Below are 26,465 nucleotides of genomic sequence, written 5' to 3' on the forward strand. Positions count from 1 at the left end.
GTCCTAATTCGCACTAAGTCCAGTTCACCATCGCCCCCTCTGCATGCCTCCATTTTAAAACTCTCATCCTTGTTTTCAAATCTCTCCATGGCCTCACCCCCTCGCCCTATCTCAGTAACCTCCCCCAACCCCACAAACCTCCGAGATTTCTGCGCTCCTCCAAATCTGGCCTCTTGCACACCACTGACTTCCATTGCTCCACCATTTGTTCAACTTAACAATGTCACCTGTGGCTCAGTGGGTAGCACTCTGATGTCAGAAGGTGTGGTTTTAAGTCCCACTCCAGGGACTTGAGCACATAAATCTAGGCTGACACTCCAGTGCGGTGCTGAGGGAGGACTGCACTGTCAGTGGTGTCGTCTTTTGGATGAGACGTTCAACCGAAACCCTGTCTGCTCTCAGATAGATGTAAAAGATCCCATGGCACTATTTCATACAAGAGCAGGGGAGTTATCCCCCAGTGTCCTGGCCAAACAACATAACAAAAACAGTTTATCTGGTCAATATCACATTGCTGTTTGTGGGAGCTTGCTGTGCGCAACTTGGCTGCCGCGTTTCCTACATTACAACAGTGACTACACTTCAAAAGTATTTCATTGGCTGTAAAGCATTTTGAGACATCCGATGGTCATGAAAGGCGCTAGATAAATGCAAGTCGTTCGTTCTTTCTTTAAAACTTACCGACTCCCGACGAAACGTTTCTATTTTTCAGTATCCCTTTGCCACATTACCATCCAGCCAACCTCCGCTCTCCTCCCACAGACACCAATGAGGTCACTGGAAGGATCCCGAACATGAACACTCTGGTCTCGCCTCCTCCCCGACCCTCACTAATTCATTTTTACAGTCTGCAATATTTCAGAGATCCTCTCTGAGAAATAATTAGTCGATGTTCCGGGAACGTTTCTGCGGACGTCAGTTTGAGCCTAATGACTTAGATAACCCAAAAGAGAGCCATATATCCAAGTTTGCCGATGTCACAAAGATTGGGTAAGCAGTGCAGATCAGAGTTAAAATTACAAAGAGGCATCAATAGATTAAATGAGTGGGCAAAACTGCGGCAGATGGATTTCACCACAGGTAAGTATGAGTTCATCCATTTTGGACAAAAAAAAGGATGAATCGGAATATTATTTAAATGGTGTAAAGCTAGGGACAGTAGTGGTCCAAAGAGATTTACGGGTCCATGTACACAGATCACTAAAATGTAGTGGTCAGGTATAAAAGATAATCCAAAAGGCTAATAGAATGTTAGCCTTTATAACTTGAGGGCTAGAATATAAAGGCTACAGCTATATAAAGCACTGGTTAGACTACGCCTGGAGCACTGTGTACAGTTCTGGGCATCACACCTTAGAAAGAATATATTGGCCTTGGAAGGAGTGCAGCGCAGATTCACCAGAATATTACCAGGGCTCCAAGGGTTAGATTATGAGGAGAGATTACATAAACTAGGCTTGTATTCCTTGGGATATAGATGGTTAAGGGGAGATTTGATTGAGGTTTTTAGCATTTTGAAAGGAATTGATCGGGTAGAATGAGAGAAACTGTTTCCTGCTGGTAGGGCAGCCTAGGACAAGGGGACATAACCTTAAAATCAGAGCCAGCCCATTCAGGAGAGAAGTTCAGAAACACGTCACACAAAGGGTGATAAAAGTGTGGAACTTCCACAAAAAACACTAGATGCTAGTTCAATTAATCATTTTAAAATCTGAGATCAATAGTCTAATATAGAGCTCTATCTAGTGGACTATTACTCCACCTAGTGGACTACTGTGGTAATGCAACTGCTGATGTAAATACAATAAAAGTCACCTGATGTATTGGAGCCATCTTGTAAGTGTGTTTGTTAGTGATGTCATAAAGAAGATATCACATTGGTGATGAGGGTGGGATAATCGAATTCCCCAGCTGAAATTTCTGTTGGTGGATGATTCAGCCAATCAACAAAGATATTTTGAGAGGTTCTTTGTTTTGCAGAACAGCTAAAAAAGCCAAATTACAAGCACACTTAGCTGAACTGTCAGAGTCCAGATGGCTGTGCCTATGGAAATAATAGGGAGCTTGGGTGAGTTCCATTATGACCAAGCGACTTTTGGAGCATATGGGGAGTGGCTAGAAATCTTTTTCACCATGAATAGTATCGTCAAAAACTGTAACCGGGTGGTGTTAGAAAGAAAACGGGCTATTTTCCTGACTGAAGCAGGCCCCGAGGTGTATGAAACCCTGAAACATTTGCTTGTTCCTGTCAAGCCAAAGGACACGTCACTGACAGAGATTCTAACCAAGTTAGAACAGCACTGCTGTCCTGATCCCCTGGAAATTGCTGAATGTTATCATTTTGGAAAATGAGATCAATTCATTGATGAAAGTATCAGTGAGTACATTGTAGCTTTAAAAAAGCTATCCATTCACTGTCATTTCGAAAACTTTCAGGACAGAGCATTGCGTAACTGCAGTGTTTGTGGGATGAAAAATGAAGCAACCAGAAGAAAGTTGTTGACAAGTCTTAACTTGACTTTTGATTTAGCTTGTCAGACGGCTATGTCAATGGAAATGGCCGACCAATATTCCAGAGAATGTCGTACTTTCCAGTCATCAGAAACCGAGGTGAATTGCCTGCAGGTTAAAAGAAAATGGCAGTTGGGCCCCAAGGCCACAGCAACTGGCCAAGGTAACAGCGCATTGAAGTCATGCTGTCAGTGTCTGGGACAACACATCACTCAATGCTGTCCATATGTGAAGGCAGAGTGTTTCTTCTACAAGAAAGCAGGACATCTTGCGAAGGTGTGCCGACTGAAGAGTAAACCAACTTTCAATGCCATATGTAGACATCGCCAGACACTACATGGTATTGATGAGAAGCAACAGGACGAGGGGGATCTGGAGATACACGTCATCAGGAGCATGAGGGTATCTAACAGCGATTCATGCAGTATCATCATTCAAGTAGACATTGCAGGAACCAGGATACCCAAGGAAATTGACACTGGTGCATCCATGAGCATAGTACTGGAATCACTATATCTCGACAAGTTGAGTGATTTTCCACTGGAGGTCAAAAATAGAGCTGCGAGGCTACTCAGGAGAGCAAATTCCTGTGGTAGGATGTATCACCATACCAGTGAAGTACAATGATCAGTTCCAGAGTTAGCCTCTCTTAGTAGTGTCAGGAGAAAAGCCTGCCTTGATATGTAGAAATTGGATGGGATCACTGAAGCTGGATTGGAATTAGATTTTTCATGATGAAACAAGATTTGCATCGAAAGATGACGTCATCAAGAAGTATCCGAAGGTGTTCTGTGAAACAGGCAGTCTGACCCAAGGTTTCAAGGTGAGTATCAGAGTGTAGAAGGACGCTAGACCAGTTTACTGCAAGCCACCTCCCGTACCATACGCACTCAAGGAGAAAGTTGAGCAAGAACTCAAAACACTAGAAACAGAGAACATTATCTCTAAGTTAGATCTAACTAATTGGGCTACACCCATTGTTGTTGTACCTAAGTCAGATGATAATGCCGATGCTATATCCAGGTTGCCATCCCCACCACAAGTTACACCCAATAGGGAAGAAGTGTTCTATTTTTCATACATTGATGCACTGCCAGTCACAGCTGAAGAGATTGGTAGAGCAACTAAGTGTGAGCCAGTTATGTCAAAGGTGTATGATTCTTTCTCTCTTAGGCAGTCCTCCGTATCGAGGATGACTTTCTTCCACACCAAAAATGGATGAGTTCACAGGTATTTCGATGAAGAACCTGATATTCCCAGTCCCAAACTACATGTTAAAGGGTGGATTTTTTTTAACATGTGGTGGCCGTTGCACACCAGCCACCACACGGGCTTGACAGAGCTAGGTTTGGTCCAGTGGTAAGGATTAACCAAGCCGACTGGAGACCAGCTCTGCTGCATGGACGAAGAGTGCACACATATCGCAGTGTGGGCTGACCCGTGCTGCCCCAGGGCCCTTGCCTCTACTGAGCCCCGAACTCATGCCTCTCTTGGGCCCCGATCACATCGCTCCACGATCACTCACCATTCCTTTGCCCGACCTCACCATTTCCTCACCCGACCTCGCCACTCCTGCTGTACCTGCCCATGCTCCAATCAGCGACCTGGACCTTGGTGATGTCCAATCCAGTCGCCCTCTTCACTGCCGTCATCCTCTTGCACCAGCTCTTGCTGCTCCCTGAAGTGGTATGCTGTCCATGGGGCTATTTGCCTTTTATGGCCCCGACCTGCCGCTGCCGTTTCCTTGCAGGTGTGTGATTACGTAGCAAATGGCTGGCCAAACCAGATATCAGAGAAAGATATTATCCATACTTCATTTGTAAGAATGAATTGTCAGTGGATAAATATTGTATCATGTGAGGTGAAAGAGTAGTTATTCCAAATAAATTCAGGTCCAAATTATTAGGAGATCTTCATGGCCAGCACCTGAGAATGTGCTTGACCATGAGTTTTGCTCACAGTTACTTATGGTGGCCAGGTCTAGATAAAGATGTACAGTACATTGTCAGTCAGTGTACAACATGTCAATCGGTAAGCAAGAAACCACCATCAGTACTATTACGGCCATGGAATGGCCTCCCAGGGTGTGGCAAAAGTTACATATAGATTTTGCTGAGCTAGAAGGACAGTAATTATTCATTGTGATTGATAGCCATTCGAAGTGGGTAGAGGTGTTAACGATACAGAAAATAACAACAAGTAAAACATGAGACAATTTATGAAGATTGTTTTCTTCATTTAGCCTCCCAGAAGAAATTGTGTCTGATAATGGGCTGCAATTTTGTTCAGAAAAATTTGCACAGTTCCTGAGCAGAAATGGTATCAAACATACCAATGTTCCACCATACCACCCTGCTTCAAATGGTGCAGCAGAGCGCACTGTACAAATTGTAAAATGTGCTCTCAGTAAGCAAATGTTGGATCTAAATTCAAAGAAATGACAGTTGTCATTGGACCATAAACTAGCAAATTTTCTAATTACTTATCGTAATACTTCTCATACAACTACTGGTAGAACACCAGCAGAGTTTTTTTCTCAAAAGACAGCCATGAACAAGGTTCTAGTTGTTAAAATCAAACTTGGCACAGTCAGTAGAAGAGCAACAATTAAGACAGAAAGAGAATCATGATAGAGGTAGAGTAAGAGAGAGAAGTGTGAAATTGAATCAGAAGGTGAGAGTGAAGAACCATCACCATAAATGATTAAAGTGGTTACCAGGAAGAGTGGGAAGACATGTGGTTCTCGCACATGTTTGGTTAAGATGTTTGACCATGAAAAGGTTAGGTTTGTTCACATTTGATCATATTTTACCTACAGATGTGGAAGGAGTTGAAAGTTGGAATGATTTGATTATTTCTGATGAGTCAGATAGTCTTGTTACAATTACAGTACCAGTAACACATCCTACATCAGATGTACTAGAAACAAGTCCAAGAAAAAGTCAGAATTTCAATCTGAGTCCGAGTCAGGCAGCTAAACTGTCTGAAGTTGTACAGAGTTCAAATGTAGATCAAGGGCATCCCTTGGAGAAAAACTTTCCTCAGGATCAGCCTAGAATGAGTCTGTGTTCGACACCATGTTTGAAAAGTTCTGTTCAAAAGAGAAGGTATCCTCTTTGAAACAGAAAACAAGTGGTTAAATTTAATTTGTATCCATATCTTTCATTATGTATAACCATTTCACTTATGTATGATGATTATTTGTTATGATTACTTCTTCATTAATGAGGGAGAAGTGTAATATAGAGCTCTATCTAGTGGACTACTGTGGTAATGCAACTGCTGATGTAAATACAATAAAAGTCACCTGATATATTGGAACCATCTTGTAAATGTGTTTGTTAGTGATGTCGTAAAGAAGATATCACAGATAGGTTTTGCTAGACAAGGGTATAAAGCAGGGGTGGCCAACCAACGGCTCTAGAGCCACATGCGGCTCTTCAGAGGTCTATATGCGGCTCCTGAAATCTTTGGACAAGTATAGACTATATGGTGACTAGCTTCCGTAGCCATTGGCAGAACGCAGAATCTCCGACCTGAACAATGACATTGAATCCCAACTGCACTCTCAGCTTCAACAGTATGAGTATTTGAGTATCGCTTTGGATGTACAAGATAAACTTCAGTTATTAGTGTTTTTCCACACCGTGTCTGACAACTGTGTTGTAAAGGAAGAACTCCTCGATATCGTGTCACTAAAGAACAGAACTCGTGGATGAGATCTAAAACAACTTGCCTTTATAGACGCTCACTGCCATTGCAACGGATGGGGCTCCGTCCATGTGGGCATCTCTGAATGGATTAGTAGGGCTTTGTAAATCTGATGAGAGCTTTCCTGAATTTTGGGCATTTCACCGTATTATTCATCGTTAAAAACTTGTGTCTAAAAATCTCAAATTAAATCACGTCATGAAACGTTTCTTAGACATTGTGAACTTCATTCACACAAATGCATTTAATCGCAGACAATTTCAAAATGTAATTAAAGAAGCATAGAAACATAGAAAATAGGTATAGGAGTAGGCCATTTGGCCCTTCGAGCCTGCACCGCCATTCAATAAGATCATGGCTGATCATTCCCTCAGTACCCCTTTACTGCTTTCTCTCCATACCCCTTGATCCCTTTAGCCGTAAGGGCCATATCTAACTCCCTCTTGAATATATCCAATGAACTGGCATCAACAACTCTCTGTGGTAGGGAATTCCACAGGCTAACAACTCTCTGAGTGAAGAAGTATCTCCTCATCTCAGTCGTAAATGGCCTACCCCTTATCTTAAGATTATGTCTCCCGGTTCTGGACTTTCCCAACATCGGGAACATTCTTCCCGCATCTAACCTGTCCAGTCCCATCAGAATCTTATACGTTTCTATGAGATCCCCTCTCATCCTTCTAAACTCCAGTGTATAAAGGCCCAGTTGATCCAGTCACTCCTCATATGTCAGTCCAGACATCCCTGGAATCAGTCTGGTGAACCTTCTCAGCACTCCCTCAATAGCAAGAACATCCTTCCTCAGTTTAGGAGTCCAAAACTGAACACAATATTCCAGGTGAGGCCTCACCAAGGCCCTATACAACTGCAATAAGACCTCCCTGCTCCTATACTCAAATCCCCTAGCTATGAAGGCCAACATACCATTTGCCTTCTTCACCGCCTGCTGTACTTGCATGCCAACTTTCAATGATTGATGAACCATGACACCCAGGTCTCGTTGCACCTCACGTTTTCCTAATCTGCCACCATTCAGATAATATTCTGCCTTTGTGTTTTTGCCATCATGGTGGATAACCTCACATTTATCCACATTATACTACATCTGCCATGCATTTGCCGACACACCTAACCTGTCCAAATCACCCTGCAGCCTCTTAGCGTCCTCCTCACAGCTCACACCGCCACTCAGTTTAGTGTCATCTGCAAACTTGGAGATATTACACTCAATTCCTTCATCCAAATCATTAATGTATATTGTAAATAACTGGGGTACCAGCACTGAGCCCTGCGGCACTCCACTAGTCACTGCCTCCCATTCCGAAAAGGACCCAATTATCCCGACCCTCTGCTTCCTGTCTGCCAACCAAATCTCTATCCACGCCAGTACATTAGCCCCAATACCATGTGCTTTGATTTTGCACACCAATCTCTTATGTGGGACCTTGCCAAAGGCCTTTTGAAAGTCCAAATACATCACATCCACTGGTTCTCCCTTGTCCACTCTACTAGTTACATCCTCAAAAAATTCCAGGTGATTTGTCAAACATGATTGCCCTTTCATAAATCCATGCTGACTTGGACCGATCCTGTCACTGCTTTCCAAATGCGCTGCTATTTCATCCTTAATAATTGATTCCAACATTTTCCCCACTACTGATGTCAGGCTAACCAGTCTATAATTAGCCGTTTTCTCTCGCCCTCCTTTTTTAAAAAGTGGTGTTACATTAGCTACCCTCCAGTCCATAGGAACTGATCCAGAGTCGATAGACTGTTGGAAAATGACCACCAATGCATTAACTATTTCAAGGGCCACTTCCTTAAGTGTTCTGGGATGCAGACTATCAGGCCCCAGGGATTTGTCGGCCTTCAATTCCATCAATTTCCCCAACACAATTTCCCGCCTAATAAGGATATCCTTCAGTTCCTCCTTCTCACTAGACCCTCTGTCCCCTAGTACACCCGGAAGGTTATCTGTGTTTTCCTTCGTGAAACCAGAACCAAAGTATTTGTTCAATTGGTCTGCCTTTTCTTTGTTCCCCATTATAAATTCACCTGAGTCTGACTGCAAGGGACCTACGTTTGTCTTCACTAATCTTTTTCTCTTCACATATCTATAGAAGCTTTTGCAGTCAGTTTTTATGTTCCCAGCAAGCTTCCTCTCGTACTCTATTTTCCCCCTCCTAATTAATCCCTTTGTCCTCCTCTGCTGAATTCTAAATTTCTCCCAGTCCTCAGGTTTGCTGCTTTTTCTGGCCAATTTTTATGCCTCTTCCTTGGATTTAACACTATCCTTAATTTCTCTTGTTAGCCACGGTTGAGCCACCTTCCCTGTTTTATTTTTACTCCAGGCAGGGATGTACAATTGTTGAAGTTCATCCATATGATCAATAAATGTTTGCCATTGCCTATCCACCGTCAACCCTTTAAGTATCATTTGCCAGTCTATTCTAGCCAATTCACACCTCATACCATCGAAGTTAGCTTTCCTTACGTTCAAGACTCTCGTTTCTGAATTAACTGTGTCATTCTCCATCTTAATAAATAATTCTACCATATTATGGTCACTCTTCCCCAAGGGGCCTCGCACAACAAGATTGCTAATTAGTCTCTTCTCATTACACATCACCCAGTCCAGGATGGCCAGCTCTCTAGTTGGTTCCTCGACATATTGGTCAAGAAAACCATCCCTAATACACTCCAGGAAATCCTCCTCCACTGTATTGCTACCAGTTTGGTAAGCCCAATCTATTTGTATATTAAAGTCGTCCATGATAACTGCTGTACCTTTATTGCACACATCCCTTATTTCTTGTTTGATGCTGTCCCCGACCTCACTACTACTGTTTGGTGGCCTGTACACAACTCCCACCAGTGTTTTCTGCCCTTTGGTATTCCGTAGCTCCACCCATACCGATTCCACATCATCCAGGCCAATGTCCTTCCTTACTATTGCATTAATTTCCTCTTTAACCAGCAACGCCACCCCGCCTCGTTTTCCTTTCTGTCTATCCTTCCTAAATATTGAATACTCCTGGATGTTGAGTTCCCAGCCTTGGTCACCCTGGAGCCATGTCTCCGTGATGCCAATTAGATCATATCCATTCACTGCTATCTACGCAGTTAATTCATCCACTTTATTCCGAATACTCCTCGCATTGCGACTCAGAGCCTTCAGGCCTGTCTTTTTAACACACTTTGCCCCTTTAGAATTTTGCTGTAATGTGACCCTTTTTGATTTTTGCCTTGGGTTTCTCTGCCCTCCACTTTTACTATTCTCCTTTCTATCTTATGCCTCTGTCTCCCTTTTATTTCCCTCTGTCTCCCTGCATAGGTTCCCATTCCCCTGCCATATTAGTTTAACTCCTCCCCAACAGCTTGAGCAAACACTCCTCCTAGGACATTGGTTCCGGTCCTGCCCAGGTGCAGACCGTCCGGTTTGTACTGGTCCCACCACCCCCAGAACTGGTTCCAGTGCCCCAGGAATTTGAATCCCTCCCTTCTGCACCACTCCTCAAGCCACGTATTCATCTGAGCTATCCTGCGATTCCTACGCTGACTAGCACGTGGCACTGGTAGCAATCCCGAGATTACTACTTTTAAGGTCCTACTTTTAATTTAGCTCCTAGCTCCGTAAATTCGTTTTGTAGGACCTCAGCTCCTTTTTCACCTATATCGTTGGTACCTATTTGCACCACGACAACTGGCTGTTCACCCTCCCTTTTCAGAATGCCCTGCACCCGCTCCGAGACATCCTTGACCCTTGCATCAGGGAGGCAACATACCATCCTGGAGTCTCGGTTGCGGCCACAGAAATGCCTATCTATTCCCCTTACAATTGAATCCCCTATCACTATAGCTCTCCCACTCTTTTTCCTGCCATTGGCTGTTGCTGCCTTCCCCTGATGAGTCATCCCCCCCAACAGTATCCAAAACGGTTTATCTATTTTGGAGGGGGATGACCGCAGGGGACCCCTGCACTACCTTCCTTGCACTGCTCTTCCTTTTGGTCACCCATTCCCTATCTGGCTGTGTACCCTATACCCGCGGTAAGACCAACTCACTAAATGTGCTATTCACATCATTCTCAGCATCGTGGATGCTCCAGAGTTCATCCACCCGCAGCTCCAGTGCCGCAATGCAGTCTGTCAGGATCTGCAGGCGGATGCACTTCCCGCACACGTAGTCGTCAGGGACACCGAAAGCGTCCCTGAGTTTCCACATAGTACAGGAGGAGCATAACACATGTCCGAGCTCTCTTGCCATGTCTTAACCCTTAGATTAACTTAAATTGGTAACAACAATGCTAAATGTGACTTACTGATCAAGAAAGAAAAAGAAAAACTACTCACCAATCACCAGCCAATCACTTACCCCCTTGGCTGTGACGTCACCTTTCGATTTCTTTTTACTTCTTTTTGCCTTCTCCCTGTAGCTGCACCAGTAGGCCTCGACGTCCCCAGAATTCGCTCCTCCTCCGCCTAGCTCTCCGACCACGAACTCCCGCTGGCCTTTATAGGCCTCGACGTCCCCGGAACTCGCTCCTCCTCCGACTAGTTCTCCGACCACGAACTCCCGCTGGCCTTTATAGGCCCCGACGTTCCCGGAACTCGCTCCTCCTCCGACTAGCTTTCTGACCACGAACTCCCGCTGGCCTTCATAGGCCTCGACGTTCCCGGAACTCGCTCCTCCTCCAACTAGCTTTCTGACCACGAACTCCCGCTGGCCTTTATAGGCCTCGACGTCCCCGGAGCTCGCTCCTCCTCCGACTAGCTCTGGATAAAGACAACATCCCTGCCGAATTGTCACTTTACTGCTCAGTTCAATGGCTCTCGAGAGGTAAAGTTATTCCCTGTTTTTTTGAGCTGCTGGAACTAGTAAAACTGCTTATGGAAGCACAGAATACACACTAGGCTTAGAGATCCTGACTGGGTTCTAGATTTGGCATTTGGATAAACTAAATGTGGAATAATGGGAAATTCAAGTTGCCGTGTGATCTAATGCAAAGTATATTTGCATTCATAAACAAACTGCAATTGTTTCACTGTAAGGGGTGGTTTGCAAGGGGTCAGCTTTCCCTTCTGACCTTATATGAGCGGTTCCTAATCGCTCCCACACCCTTGGTTCTAGACACTGGAATTATGAAGGGACTGTGACAGACTTGGACAGGCAATCGGTTTCAAGGTAGGAAGCAGGTATGGCTTTATTGTGTTTGAAAATAAGTAAAAGACACACCTTTAATAACACACACAGACCAATATACACTGATGGGTACAACACATTGAATAAAATGTCAAATTACAGCCTATGGGGAAAAGAATACAGCTTAAACTCTAAATGGGGTAAAGAGGAGAATGCAGATACATTTACACAAGTTATCCCAGCCTTCCCCCTCCCAATTCCCCTAACTAGCTACGGTATAGCTCTGAGGGTTCAGGGGCTATGCTCACCAATCCCTTTAGACAGTTGCTGGTGAATCACGGTTTCGGGGTTCGCTGCACTTGGCCTTCTAGGCGAGCCGTACCCCGGACGGAGGAGAGGACTTCGGACTGCGTAGTCTTCGGTTGGGGTGCGTCCGTTGATGCGCTAAGTTGTGTTTTGGATGTATGGGGTAAGTACCCACTTTCTTTGGTTAGGAATAGTTTGTTAGTCCCTTTTGGTAATTTCTCCCCCATTGGGTCGTTCAGAAATAGATTGTAGAGTGGTTGTCAATTTGGTTGCTGACAACCTTCCGTTTCGTGGGCCTCGTGCTCGGTCAGTTCCTGATGAGTTCTGGTAGTTTCCTTCACTATTCCATCTCTTCACTGTAGAGGAAGCAGGCTACTTGTGTCTGTGTCTGTGTTCCAGTCTGTGTCCTTGTTCGAGTCTGTGCGAGTTCCAGTCTGTGTTCTGCTCGAGTCTGTGTGAGTTCCAGTCTGTGTTCTGCTAGTTTTTCCTTGTAAAACTGGGGGATAGCTATATCCCAAAAAAGGCTCCGTTATCTCCCATCAAATCTTTTGGGCTCTGTTTAACTGTTCTGCCCATTGATTTTCAAATGTCTTCTTTGTCAGCAGTAACTCGATTAGGGTGTGAGAATGTGCTATCACTGGTTTTGCATTGTTTTAGGATTGTCCAGTTTCCTGACCATGATTTCCATTGTGCTTGATTGGGTAATTCGATTATCTCTTAGAGGGTGAATAGCCTGGGATCCTTAATGCATGAATTTGCTTTAGAGGTTGGCCCCACCTCCTGTATTTGGTAACTCTTTTTCGCAGCCAAAATGTTGTAGAATCTTAAAATTGATATGCTCCTTCCCATAGATGTTTAGGGGATCTCAAGCTTCTGTAATTTAGGTCCATTTTGAATTCCCTTTCCTATGAGTCCAAACACTGGGGGGGGGGGGGGGGGGGAGGGGTCTCCATGAATGCCTCTCCTTTTATCCCTCGCAGGCTTCATCTGCCCCTTTAAACTCATTTTAAAAGCCCAGAAAGGGATTCTTCTCCTCTGCAGGGGAAAAGTACCTGGAATCTTTGCGAGATATTGGTAAATTCTACATTCCCCCCTGTGATACCATATCACTTATGGTATCATCTTCGAGGTGAGCAAAGTCCCTGACTCCCAAGAGATAACCTTCCCTGTAAATTAGCTAAACTAATACCCAAAATGCATTACACTTATGCAACATCACCATAGATGCACACTTTTCCCTTTACAGGTACAAACATTTTACATTTACACCCTCCCAGCTTGGAGGGGGTTCAATCACTACAATTGCATTTCAGCACAGTTACATTTCATTTCAGTCACATTATATTCATCAGCATATAGGCAACATACAACCACATTACAGAAGGAAAAAACCTAGATTAAAATTAAACAACATCAATTGGTCTCCTGAGGTTTGTCAATCACCCAGTAATGTCTGGATCCTGCCCTTGAGAACTGCTCTCAGGCTGGCTGACGCACAAGACAAACTCAAAACAATCACTTAAACATTACTGCAACATTACCCTCAATTCTAAACTAAACCTTAAAATGTAAAATGGTGCAGTCAGCTGCCTTAAACTAAAATTAGAGCTATGTACAACCGCCACCCGTCTCCGGGTGGCCTGGTTAGTCCCTGTCAGGCCCATGCCTTGTGCGGCCTGATAGCCACCTGGATGCTCGGATTTCCCCGCAGCCGGTGAGCTGGAGACCCTTGTCTCTGGGACAGCTCGTTGCTACTGCTCCTGTGAGACCCTCACCGCTGGAGGCGGCTGGCTGGGGTTCCCTACTCTGAGCAACCTCTGTACTTCTGACCTTTGAACTTCCCTGTCGGGCTGCCCTTCTCCTAGGGTAGAATTGCTGAGGCTCAGATGCCGGTGACCACGGTATCTTTGGCCGTGGTGTACGGAGGGTCCTTCTCAGGGCTTGGGTTACTGGGGTTGCGTCCGAATCCCAAAGGATGGGTGGGATATCCAGTAGTGCGATTCACCGCCCCTATAGGCACGGTTCCTGAGCCTGCCACATTCCCTGTGGGCCCTCCACCGTTGGGGGCGGCCAAAGGAGGGTCCCTGTCCTGAGGACGGTTCACCCCCCCCGGCTGCCCTCTATGCTTGGCTGACCCTGGGTTGTACAGCTTGCACTGGTTGATGTGGAACCACTTAGTACGGCGGGGCAGCTTTATGGCATAGACCACCGGGCTTGCCTTGTCGACAATGCTGTATGGCCCCATAAATAATGCTTCAAAAACCCCAACCCGAACATAGTTCCTCACCATGACCTGGTCCCCTATCTCCCATTCGTGGTGTTTGCTGGCAGCAATCGGTTACTCTGATGCTGTCTGCCCATGTTACTAGCAGCCTGCCAGCGAATCTGTTTGAGGTGTTCAAACAGGTTCCTGACAAACCGGTCCCGGTTCACCTTTCTGAGCTGACCTTCTGTGAGTACCGGGGCTAGGACATGGGTGGGGGTCCGCATGATCCGGCCAGTCATGAGTCATATGGGGAATACCCGGTGCTCTTTGACTGGCTGGCTCGGATCCACATTAGGACCAACGGTAAGACCTCCACCCACTTTTGGGGTGAGTCTCCCGTTTCCTTCCGCAGCTTTTCTTTAATGGTGCGGTTTAAACGCTCCACAATACCTGATGACTGTGGATTGTGGGCAATGTGCCATTTCCCCTCAATGCCGAGCACCTTAAGGGTTGCCTGCATTACCTGCCCGGTGAAATGGCTCCCCTGGTCCGACTCCACATACTGTGGGAGTCCCCACCGGGAGAACACTTCCCTCACTAGAATCTTAGCTGTCCCTAGTGCGGTGGCTGTTCGGCAGGGGAAGGCTTCAACCCATTTTGAGAACACGTCCACCAGGACTAGGCAGTATTTGTAGCCTCCCTGGGCAGTGGGTAGGGGCCCGATGTAGTCAATTTAGATTGAGTGCCATGGTCCCTCTACCCTCCTGACGTGTCCTAGGGACACCTTCCTTTTCTGGGGGTCAGGGTTGTTCGCAGCACACACCAAGCAGTTCGCACAGAACTCGCGGACATCCTCCCTGAGTCCTGACCACCACCATCCTGCCTGTTCCTCCCGTTGCCAGGTGGTCTCAGGCCCAGGGTGTCCCGCTCCTGGACCCCCATGGGCCAGTTTTAGGAATTCCCTCTGGTGCTGCTGTGGCACGACCCATTGTCCCTCTTTAAACAGCATGCCTTCCTTAACGGTAATGGCTGCTGTGCCGTACGGACCTTCTACTCTCTCTCCTCTAGCTAGTGCGTTCAGGACAGCTTTCAGGACTGGGTCCTGTGCCTGAACTGTTTTTAAGTCCGGGGCCAAAGCTATCCCTGTACTCTCTGCTGCCCTGTTCTTATTCTTGACCGCTGCTATGCGGCCGGTGTCATAGGGGTCCCAGAACTTTCCCGTGCGGGCACCTTCTTTGGCCAGATTGTCAGCCTGTTGGTTTCCCTCTGCACGGGGTTCGGTTTTTGAATGAGCCTTCACCTTATGTATGTAGACCATTCCCTCTTCCCCCACCCCCGTCATGATTTTCTCCAGCAGGGGCTTGATTGCCAGGGGTCTCCCGTCAGCGGACGTGTATCCACGACGGGACCAGATAGCCAGGTACTCCGTACGTGAATCGCAGGTGAACATACTGTCCGAGCAAATCGTGTACGGGGTAAGGAATTCCTCGGGGTGGGTCACCACGTACATTACGGCGGACAGTTCAGCATGCTGGGTGCTCATGGTGCTGGGGAGCTTGATTGCCAGGGCAATACCTGCCCTTGGGTCATAAACTCCGCATCCAGTGAGTCGTTCGCCAGCAGATACCGTGCTGGACCCGTCCACGTAGATATCCCAGCCTGTAGGGTGTAACCCAGCCCGAAGGCCAATGTTCACCTCCCATACCCCTTCTATGGAGCACCTGTGGGCTTTCCCTGGATAGATTAGGTTGGCTGCGAGCCTTGGCTCGCGGGGGCCTTCTATTCTGAGGTCCATCTGGGAGAGGAGCAGGGTCCAGCGAGCAATGCGGGCACTGCTCACCGTCCCGTCCTTAATCCTCCCATCTAGGAGCATCTGAGTCGGTGTGTGGTGGGTTAGGAGTGTTAGAGGAGACCCTCCCGTGAAGATCAAGGATCTTTTCACTGCCCAATGTGTGGCTAGGAGGTGTCTCTCACAGTTGGAGTACCCCTTCTCCACATCTGTGAGGATCCTGGAGGAGTAAACCACCGGCCTCAGCTGGCCGTGCCGCTCTTGAAGCAGCACTGAGCTCAAACTGTCCCCGCTGGCTGCCACCTCCAGGAAAAACTCCTTTCCTACATCTATCGCTCCCAAGGCTGGTGCGGTCTGCAAGTCCTTCTTGAGCTGATTAAATGCTGCCTCGCAACCCTCATCCCAATCCCACTCTACACCCTTGTGTAGGAGCCTGAGCAGAGGGGCTCCGGTGGCTGCATAATCCTCAATGAAGTCTCTGCAGTACCTGGTGAGCCCTAGAAAGGATCTTACCCCTGTCACTGTGTTGGGGGCTGGTAACTCCTGTACTGCCTCCCTTCTAGCCTTGTCTATGGCCCTTTCCCCTTCTGGCCGATCTGTGCCTTCTTGGGGTTTACTTTAAACCCTTCTTCTTTTAGCAGCTCCAGCAGCTCAGCCAGCAGTGGGCCATGCTCCTCCTCCTGATCGGTGAACAGGAGCAGGTCATCCACATATTGCACCAACTGCTGGGGTCTGCTAAAGCCCTTTAAACAGTTTGCCATACATTGGTGAAAAATGCTGGGACTATAGTGGAAGCCTTGGGGAAGACAGTTCCACATGTATTGTTGGCCCTTAAAGGTAAAGGCGAACTTGTACTGGTCTTCCCGTTTTAAAAGAATGGACCAGAACCCATTTGAAATATCCAGCACCGTGAAAGTGGTTGCAGATGCTGGAATACTCCCTTTGAGATCCGCTACGGCTGCTACTGTGGGTGCACAGGCAGGGATGTTCTTATTTAGTACTCGATAGTCCACGGTGGTTCTCCATGAGTTGTCCGGTTTCTTAACCGGCCACAGTGGAGAGTTCACATGGGTAGCTATCGGTCTTAACACCCCTTGCTCTACCAGTGATCCCAGCGCCGTTGTCAGGTCTGCCTCTGCCTCCCTGGGGAAGTTATATTGCTTTTGTGGTCATGGGGTCCCCTTCTATACTAACTTCCACCCCCGTTACCCTACCACAGTCATGTTTGTGGGTGGCGAATGCTGCAAGGTGCGCCCGTACATATGCCTGGTACTCCACTGGGGTGTTACTGACCAGTAATTCCAAGTCGTAACCCTCCTTTGGCTTCACGGTACACAATGTTCCCTTGGCCCCTTTTTCTGGGATCACCGCCACCTCACCTTCCCTGTCAGTCACTATGGCTCCCCATAGACAGTGGTTCCTGAGATCCACTGGGATCTGGTGGCCAATGATAAAATCAGCTCCCAGGATCCCTTTTCCCATCTGCTCCCATTTCATCAGGACACACTTCCATTTGGTTTTGAGTGTCCCTAACTGAATGGTGAGCGGGATGGAAAACGAACCAGTTTGCTCATTGCCTGTGAACCCCACTAGACTGTACGGGACCCCGTTCGATAGAGGTGAGGTAGCTGGGTTATCTGCATATACAAGGGTATCACCAGTATCTAGCAGGTAGGTCCCTTTCACTTTCTCCACCTCCATCGTAACACACGGTCTCTTCCAGGCATCGTACTCTAGGGAACACAGGTACACAGGCTGCACTGGCTCTAGTCATGCATTTGGGTGGGTTGGACCAGAGGGTTTTACTGTACCAGCTACTGTACCGGTTGCGGTAGCTACTGCTCCCTGTCCGTTTATGAGCGTCTGTAGGGCGGCTACGAGTGTCTCATATGAGTCGGGTGTTCCTGCCCCTGCCTTACGGGCTGGGGCTGGAGTGGCCTTTCCCTTAGTCTCTTTCCACGGGTTCCGACAGTCCTTCCTCCAGTGCCCACTTTTCCCACACCCAAAACACTCGCCCCCTTTGTGGGGAGGGTTCCCAACTTCCTGATGTCACTCTTTCTTGCCTTGGCTGGGTTTAATCTCATCGATCCTCCCTTTAGAGGAGGGCTCCTCTGTCCCTCTACCGTTCCGGTAAGCCAGGGTCAACTGTCTGACCACTGTCTCCTCGGTGGTTCTGGGATCTCTTGGATCGAACCAGACCTCGGCTTTTGCCTTTACTCCAGGTAGGCTGTTTTCCACCAGGCTGCGGAGCCAGTGAACCAGCTCGTTAGGGTTCAGGTGCGCCCGGTCAAGAACCCCACTACAGGCCCTTTTGTAGACCGGCCACAACCTGTCGGCGAAAGCCTGTGGAGTCTCCCCATAGAGCTGCACTGTTTTCTCCACTCGGGAGAAAGGACTCCCATTGTTCATACCCATGGCCTCTAGAACCTCCTCCTTAATCGTAGCATACGTGTTTCGCCCCTTTCTGCTGTCTGCAGAGAGGGAATGGCACAGCTTGGCTCTAGCGAGAAGAGCAACAGCTTAGCCTGCTCCGAATCATCGCACCCGTTAATATCCCCTGTGTGTTCCACTTCCAGGAAGTGTACCGAGGGAACCCCCTGTTGGGTGAGCTTACTTAGGTGGCCTATCATAGCCCTCAGTTTTTGGGTGTCTTGGGGGACTACGAAGTTGCTTTCTAGGGGTCCTGCTGCCCCATTGGCATCAGGCGGGCCAAACTTCTGCTGCCGGACCAGGTGCATTGGCCCTGGTTCCGGCCCTTCTTGTATTGGCTCGCCCTCTTCCCCCTGCTGCCAAGCCGAGTTAAAACTCGGGGTTGCCGGTGTTGGTAGTTCGCAATCCTTGCCTGCCTCGCCTCTGGCTGACACCCCTGCTGCCCCGGGCCATTCCTGGGAGCTACAAGTGGTGACTGAGGGGTTTCTCCTTGCCCAACCAGGTGTTCCTGGGCTAAGCCCGGGTTTATCAGGCACACCATGCCTTTAGCCCGGGATAGAGCAAGGTTCAAGCTTTGGATCTGCTGCTGGCAGGGGCCGTGGTCTCCTGCCTCAAATTCCCTGGCACTGGCTACCTTATAGGCTACCTGAATGTCTCTCACCCTCTCCCCGTACTCTTTAACTTGCTTGGCGAGGCAGGAATTCTCTTCCCGCAACGCCCATTTGCTATTTTTGGCTTCAATAATCTGACACTGTAAAAGGTCCAGTTGGGTTTTGTACCTTTCTTTAGTGAGCTCTCTACTTTCCTTTAACTGTCCCAGCTCTGTCCACAGCCTTTCCCCGACTGTGGCCCTTGCGCTGGACCTCTCTTCTGCCTGTCTCAATACTCCCTTTAATTTCTCATTCTTCCATTCTAGAAGCCGGATCTGTTGCTGAAGGCAAATTAGCCAAATGGCCTTCTCTATCGACTTTTTATGGTCCTTGCTCTCGGTCCATTGAGCTGCAGCATCTTCTGGACGCTCAGCACACAATAGATCGAGTACCCACTCCTTAGCCACATTTACCCTCTTAAACACATACGAGGAAATCCCCTCTTCCATTTTGTTTCGTTTCCTGAAACCAGTCTCTCTCTTATCACGTCCCTTGTACCAGTGTCCCAGTTGGGTCGCCATGTGTAATGGGTGGTTTTCAGGGGGTCAGCTTTCCCTTCTGACCTTATATGAGCGGTTCCGAATCGCTCCCACACCCTTGGTTCTAGACACTGGAATTATGAAGGGACTGTGACAGACTTGGACAGACAATCGGTTTCAAGGTAGGAAGCAGGTATGGCTTTATTGTGTTTGAAAATAAGTAAAAGACACACCTTTAATAACACACACAGACCAACACTGAGGGGTACAACACATTGAATAAAATGTCAAATTACAGCCTATGGGGAAAAGAATACAGCTTAAACTCTAAACGGGGTAAAAAGGAGAATGCAGATACATTTACACAAGTTATCCCAGCCTCTCCCCTCCCAATTCCCCTAACTAGCTACGTTATAGCTCTGAGGGTTCAGGGGCTATGCTCACCAATCCCTTTAGACAGTTGCCGGTGAATCACGGTTTTGGGGTTCGCTGCACTTGGCCTTCTAGGCGAGCCGTACCCCGGACGGAGGAGAGGACTTCGGACAGCGTAGTCTTCGGTTGGGGTGCGTCCGTTGATGCGCTAAGTTGTGTTTTGGATGTATGGGGTAAGTACCCACTTTCTTTGGTTAGGAATAGTTTGTTAGTCTCTTTTGGTAATTTCTCCCCCATTGGGTCGTTCAGAAGTAGATTGTAGAGTGGTTGTCAATTTGGTTGCTGACAACCTTCCGTTTCGTGGGCCTCGTGCTCGGTCAGTTCCTGATGAGTTCTGGTAGTTTCCTTCACTATTCCATCTCTTCACTGTAGAGGAAGCAGGCTACTTGTGTCTGTGTCTGTGTTCCAGTCTGTGTCCTTGTTCGAGTCTGTGCGAGTTCCAGTCTGTGTTCTGCTCGAGTCTGTGTGAGTTCCAGTCTGTGTTCTGCTAGTTTTTCCTTGTACAACTGGGGGATAGCTATATCCCAAAAAAGGCTCCGTTATCTCCCATCAAATCTTTTGGGCTCTGTTTAAACTGTTCTGTCCATTGATTTTCAAATGTCTCCTTTGTCAGCAGTAACTCGATTAGGGTGTGAGAATGTGCTATCACTGGTTTTGCATTGTTTTAGGATTGTCCAGTTTCCTGACCATGATTTCCATTGTGCTTGATTGGGTAATTCGATTAACTCTTAGAGGGTGAATAGCCTGGGATCCTTAATGCACGAATTTGCTTCAGAGGTTGGCCCCACCTTCTGTATTTGGTAACTCTTTTTCGCAGCCAAAATGTTGTAGAATCTTAAAATTGATATGCTCCTTCCCATAGATGTTTAGGGGATCTCAAGCTTCTGTAATTTAGGTCCATTTTGAATTCCTTTTCCTATGAGTCCAAACACTGGGGTGGGGGGGGGGTCCCCATGAATGCCTCTCCTTTTATCCCCCGCAGGCTTCGTCTGCCCCTTTAAACTAATTTTAAAAGCGCAGAAAGGGATTCTTCTCCTCTGTAGGGGAAAGGTACCTGGAATCTTTGTGAGAGATTGGTAAATTCTACATCACAGACAAATACTGAAGGGAGAGTTGACACACTTTCCCTCAATGTTACAACGTCAAGCCAGATCAAAAGAAGATGAAACAGAGTCTCTAAAATGGAGCACAACTAGATATGCAAGCTTGATTAAAGATCTTAAGGATGATTTTGAGGAAAGATTCCAAGATTTGCAGCGGAAAAGACCTCAAATCAGACTTCTGATTGACCATTTTAGTGCTGAAGTCAATCGTCTGATGCCCCCTTTAGTCACTGACATAGTAATGTCCCAGTTGGAAATAATAGGACTTTTGGAAGATGACAGATTGAAATCTGTTCAGAAGACAGGGGGGGCCCTCACTTGCTGGAAATCTGTACCAAAGGATAAATACCCCAACATCAGAGGTGCAGCACTAAAATTAATCTCGATGTTTACCTCGACCTATCTTTGTGAGTCTGTTTTCTCAACACTCAAACTTGTGAAATCCAAGCACCGGACAGCCACTCAGGAGAACTGCTGCGTGTGAGCACAACTGAAAGAAAGCAAACTTCGAGGGAATTGTTGCAAGCAAGGATTGTCAGAAGCCCCACTAAGTGAAAACGTAAGGTTTCATTATCATCATAGTTCATTATAATATGTATAATAATATTAATATTATATATCATAATCTACATTATAAATGTATAAATATACATTATCATTATTTATAAATATATATATATATATATATATTACTGTGGCTCTTTGGCAATGTACATTTGTAAATTCTGGCTCCTTGTCAGACTCAGGTTGGCCACCACTGGTGGGTGGTTGGAGTTAAGCTACAAACCAGCCATGATCTTATTGAATGGCAGAACAGGCTTAAAGGGCTGAATGGCCTCCTCCTGGTCCCTATGTTACCTGTCCTAATATCTCCTTCTTTGGCTCGGTATCAATTTTAAATGGCCCGAAATTGTCGGCTCCTGTGAAGCACCTTGGGATGTTTTATTATATTAAAGACGCTATATAAATGCAAGTTTCTTGTTAAAATGAAGTCAATGTCTCACTAAAATTCAACTGCCATTCGGAGGAGGAAAGGAGGAATGCAGGGAATAAGGGAAGGAGGAAAGGTGGAAAGGAGCAATGAAGGGAAGGAAGAAAGGGCCTAAGGATGGATTGCGGGAAGGAGGTTAACTAACACTCGGTTAGAGGGGGCACCACATGGTGTGAACTACACGTCAAAAATTATAGTAGCAACAATCATGGAAATACGTGAATCCATTTTCTAGAAAGCCAGATAGAAATGGGTTGGCAGAGACAGATGGAGAGTTTGGCAGCTCATGAATAAACAGATCCTAATCAGAATAAACACCCTGACTATAAGTGTAATTTTATCAGAAAAATCTAAAGCACATCTGTTCGCTAAGCTAACCACAGAGTGGCGTCACTTCTGGTGCAAGGGATGAGCTGTGAATCAACTCACTCACATGTTAATCGCGATGCGGCAGCTACAATGTCAGGGCTTGGTAGTTTCACAAGATTTCATTTGAACTCCTTGAACACTCTGTGATAATCGGTGAACGAGGTGCTCGATTCTCCACCTGGTCCCAATGCGTTTGTTTTAATGGGTAAATGTCTACTTATTGGAGAACGATGTGGTTTATGAGAACTGCCGACTGTTTTCTCTTGACCATTTTGCTTCTCTTTGCCGTACAGTTACAAGGTAAGAGAGATACCTAATTGCCATATGTGGTCGAAATACATATTGCCGCGTAGTTTAACACGGAACATGGGACGGTTTTTGTTATTGAAGCAAGCCCCTTCAATCACAGTAGGCTCCGTAATCACAGTTAATGCAGGAATGTTTTAAATTTTAACATGTAAGTATTATTTCAGACAAAAGTTTGAGGTATGGCTGTCTCGGCTCATGGGTATTGCAACTATTCCCATTCAGCAGAGAGTGATTCTAATCAGGTTGAGGTGTGCTGAAAGCAGAACACAAAGCGGGTCTTCATAAGCTGTAGACATACAGTGGAGCGCTGCTGTCCACATCCCAGTTAATCAGAATATTTACTGCTGTTAGAATCATAGAATGATGCAACTCAGAAGTGGACCATTCGGCCCATCGTGCCTGTGCCGGCTCTTTGAAACAGCTCTCCAATTAGTCCCACTCCCCATCTCTTACCCCACAGCCCTGCAAATTTATCCCCTTCAAGTATTTATCCAATTCCCTTTTTGAATGTTATTATTAAATCTGCCTCCAATGCCCTTTCAGGCAGCGCATTCCAGGTCACAACAACTCTTTGCGTAAAAATATTTCTCCTCATCTTCCCCTCTGGTTCTTTTGCCAATTATCTTCAATCTGTGTCCACTGGTTACCCACCCTCCTGCCAATGGAAACAGTTTCTCCTTATTTACTTTATCAAAACCTTTCATGATTTTGAACACTATTAAATCTCCCCTTAACCTCTCTGCTTGAAGGAGAACAAACCCAGCTTCTCCAGAGTCTGAAGTCCCTCATCCCTGGTACCATTCTGGTAAATCCCTGGTACCATCTGGTAAATCCCTGGTAACATTCTGGTAAATCCCTGGTACCATTCTGGTAAATCCCTAGTACCATCCTGGTAAATCCCTAGTACCATTCTGGTAAATCTCCTCCACACCATCTCCAAGGCCTTGATTGTGAATAAAACCCTACGCTGGAGTTAATGACTCCTGGTTGTCAAAAGAAACTCATATTCTTAAATCAGACCGAATTATCACCAGGAAAATGAAATAGGAGGTTGGAAGAAATGGTTTCATCCAGAGGGTTATTGGAACAGGGGATGTTTTACCACAAGGAGCAAGTGAGGCAAAAACTGAAACATCATCTAATTGGATTAATATTTGACAAGCAAGAATATAAAAGGATAAGGGTAAAGTGCAGGGGAAAGGGGTCAGAGCCAACAGTTCCAGTTAAAGAGCTATCATGATGGGCAGAATGGCCTCCTTCTGTGCTGTAATTTCTTTGATTCAATGAGATGATCAAATACCACTGAAGCAGAATAATTATTTCTGAGAAGTGCAATCTGCAGAAGCATTCTGACTGCTGTTTCCTGGTAAAAAGTGAATTTCCAAACCTTTGTTCACATAGTTAAGCCTTTGCTTGCTGTATGTAAATCTCGGCTCTTAATCAGGTACAATTTAAATACTGGTTTATGCATTGAGGCTAAAGAAATGCAGCATCGATCAAAGTGCAGTGTTCAGATTGCTTCCAATGGATTTTTGCTCTCAATTCAGAAATATAAGAAATATAAATATAAGTTTAATATTGGCCACTTTTTTGAGATAACACAAACATTGGGTGGTATCTTTTTTGAGCCAGCTGGCAGCTTAGTAGTTGTTTGATCCAATTAATTCAAACATATTTTTACGTATTCAAAGAATATTTTTTAAATGGTGAGAAACTTTTAAATGTTGGTGTTCAGAGAGATTTAGGTGTCTTTGTGCAAGAAATACAGAAAGTTAGCATACAGGTAAAGCAAGCAATAAGGAAGGCAAATAGCATGTTGTCTTTTATTGTAAGGGGGTTCGAGTACAAGAATAAGGAAATCTTGCTACTATTATACAGGGCCTTGGTGAGACTACATCTAGAATACTGTGCACGGTTTTGGTCTCCTTATCTAAGGAAGGATATACTTATCTTGGACGTTCATTAGATTGTTTCCTGGGATGAGAGAGCTGAGTTACGATGAAAGAATGGGCCTATACTCTCTGGAGTTTAGAAGAATGAAAGATGATCCCATTGAAACATACAAGATTCTGAGGGGGATTGACAGGGTGGATGCTGAGAGGTTGTTTCCCCTGGCTGGAGTGTCTAGAACTAAGGGGCACAGTCTTAGGATAAGGGGTCGGCCATTTAAGACTGAGATGAGGAGGAATGTCTTCACTCAGAGGGTTGTGAATCTTTGGAGTTCTCTGACCCAGAGATCTCTGAATATATTCAAGGCTGAGATAGATAGATTTTTGGAATCTCGCGGAATCAAGGGATATGGAGATCGGAGTTGAGGTCGATGATCAGCCATGATCTTATTGAATGGCGGAGCAGGCTCGAGGGCCTGTATATCCTACTCCTGCTCCTAATACTTATGTTCTTATGTATGCGCAGTACCAACCACTTACACCGTCCATGCTTCTTACAGACAGCCCCCTATGTTGGGCAAATGGCGCTAACTATTTGCTATTACCATAAACATCAATTACAAATGCATCGTTTATAATGAGTAAGGCATGCTGACCAAATCTTTGAAGGTGTCAGGGCAAGTTGATAAGGCGGTTTTAAAAAGTGTATGGGATACTTGGCTTTGTAAATAGGGGCATTGAGCACAAAAACAAGGAAGTCAGGTTAAACCTTTAAAAATCACTGGTTAGGCCTCAGCTGGAGTATTGTTGGTGTACCTGGTATGGTAGCATAGTGGTTATGTTACTAGACTGGTATTCCAGAGGTCTAGTCTAATAATACCAGTGACATGAGTTCAAATCCCACCAAGGCAGTTGGGGAATTTAAATTCAATTAAATAAATCTGGAATGAAAAGCTTGAATCAGTAATGGTGACCATGAAATTACTGGAATGTTGTAAAAACCCACCTTGTTCATTAATGTCCTGTATGGAAAGCTGCCATCCTTGCCTGGTCTGGTGTATATGTGACTCCAGACCCATAACATTATAGTTGACTCTTAATTGCCCTCTGAAATGGCCCAACAAACTAATCAGTTGTTTTCAAGAAGACGGCCACCACCTTCTTATGGGCAATAAATGCTGGCCTTGTTGGTGGCGCCCACATCCCATGAATGAATTTAAAAAACAATTCTGGGCATCACACTTTTGGAAGGATGTCCAAGACCCTGGAGAAGGTGCAGAGGAGCTTTACCAGGATGAGGGACTTCAGTTATGTGGAGAGATTGAAGAAGCCGGGATTGTTCTCCTTACAGCATAGAAGGTTAAGGGGAGATTTAATAGAACTGAAAACCATGAGGGGTTTTGATTGAGAAGTAGAGAGAAACTGTTCCTTCTGGCAAGTGGGTCGATAACTAGAGATCAGAGATTTAAAATAATTGGTATGTAAACTAGAGGGGAAATGAGGAGAAATGCCTTTACACAGAGGGTTGTTAAGATCTGGAACACACTGCCTGAAAGGGTGGTGGATTCAGATTCAATAGGAGCTTTCAATAGACAGTTGGACATGTACTTGAAGAGAACTAATTTGCCAGGCTGTGGAGAGAAAGCTGGGCACTGGGACTAATTGAATATTCACAGGCATGATGGGCCAAATATTCTCTTTCTATGCTGTAAGATTCTATGATTATCTTGGAATCAATCATAGAATCACGGAAATTTACAGCATTGAAGAAGGCCATTCGGCCCATCGTGTCCACGCCAGCCGACAAAGAGCTATCCAGCCTAATCCCATTTACCAGCTCTTGGTCCGTAGCCATGTAGGTTACGGCACTTCAAGTGCACATCCAAGTACTTTTTAAATGTGGCGAGGCTTTCTCTGCCTCTACCACCATTTCAGGCAGTGAGTTCCAGACCCCCACCACTCTCAACTCCCCTCTAAACCACCAACCAATTATTTTAAATTTATGCCCCTGGTTGTTGACCCTCATCATTTTATATGACTATTTCGGGCAGTTCAGTAAGTACTTGAGTTGATTTCTGGATTCTTTAACCTCAATCTGGTTCAGCAAAATTACTGAAATGAATACCGTTTGTGCTTTAAACAAAGCAA

At 45.9% G+C, this 26,465-nt stretch overlaps 1 protein-coding gene across 1 annotated transcript in view; it reads left to right on the forward strand.

Annotated features, from left to right (window-relative positions):
* Positions 1–22,200: 22,200 nt before the first annotated feature.
* LOC139274729 (B- and T-lymphocyte attenuator-like) overlaps positions 22,201–26,465 on the forward strand; it is a 96,309-nt gene continuing 92,044 nt past the window's right edge. The window contains exon 1 of the mRNA XM_070891414.1: positions 22,201–22,419. Coding sequence (XP_070747515.1) covers positions 22,329–22,419 — 91 coding nt within the window. The 5' untranslated portion in view covers positions 22,201–22,328. The remainder of the gene's footprint in view (positions 22,420–26,465) is intronic.

This window comes from Pristiophorus japonicus, chromosome 10, assembly GCF_044704955.1.
Source record: "Pristiophorus japonicus isolate sPriJap1 chromosome 10, sPriJap1.hap1, whole genome shotgun sequence".
NCBI classification, from domain to species: Eukaryota; Metazoa; Chordata; class Chondrichthyes; family Pristiophoridae; genus Pristiophorus; species Pristiophorus japonicus.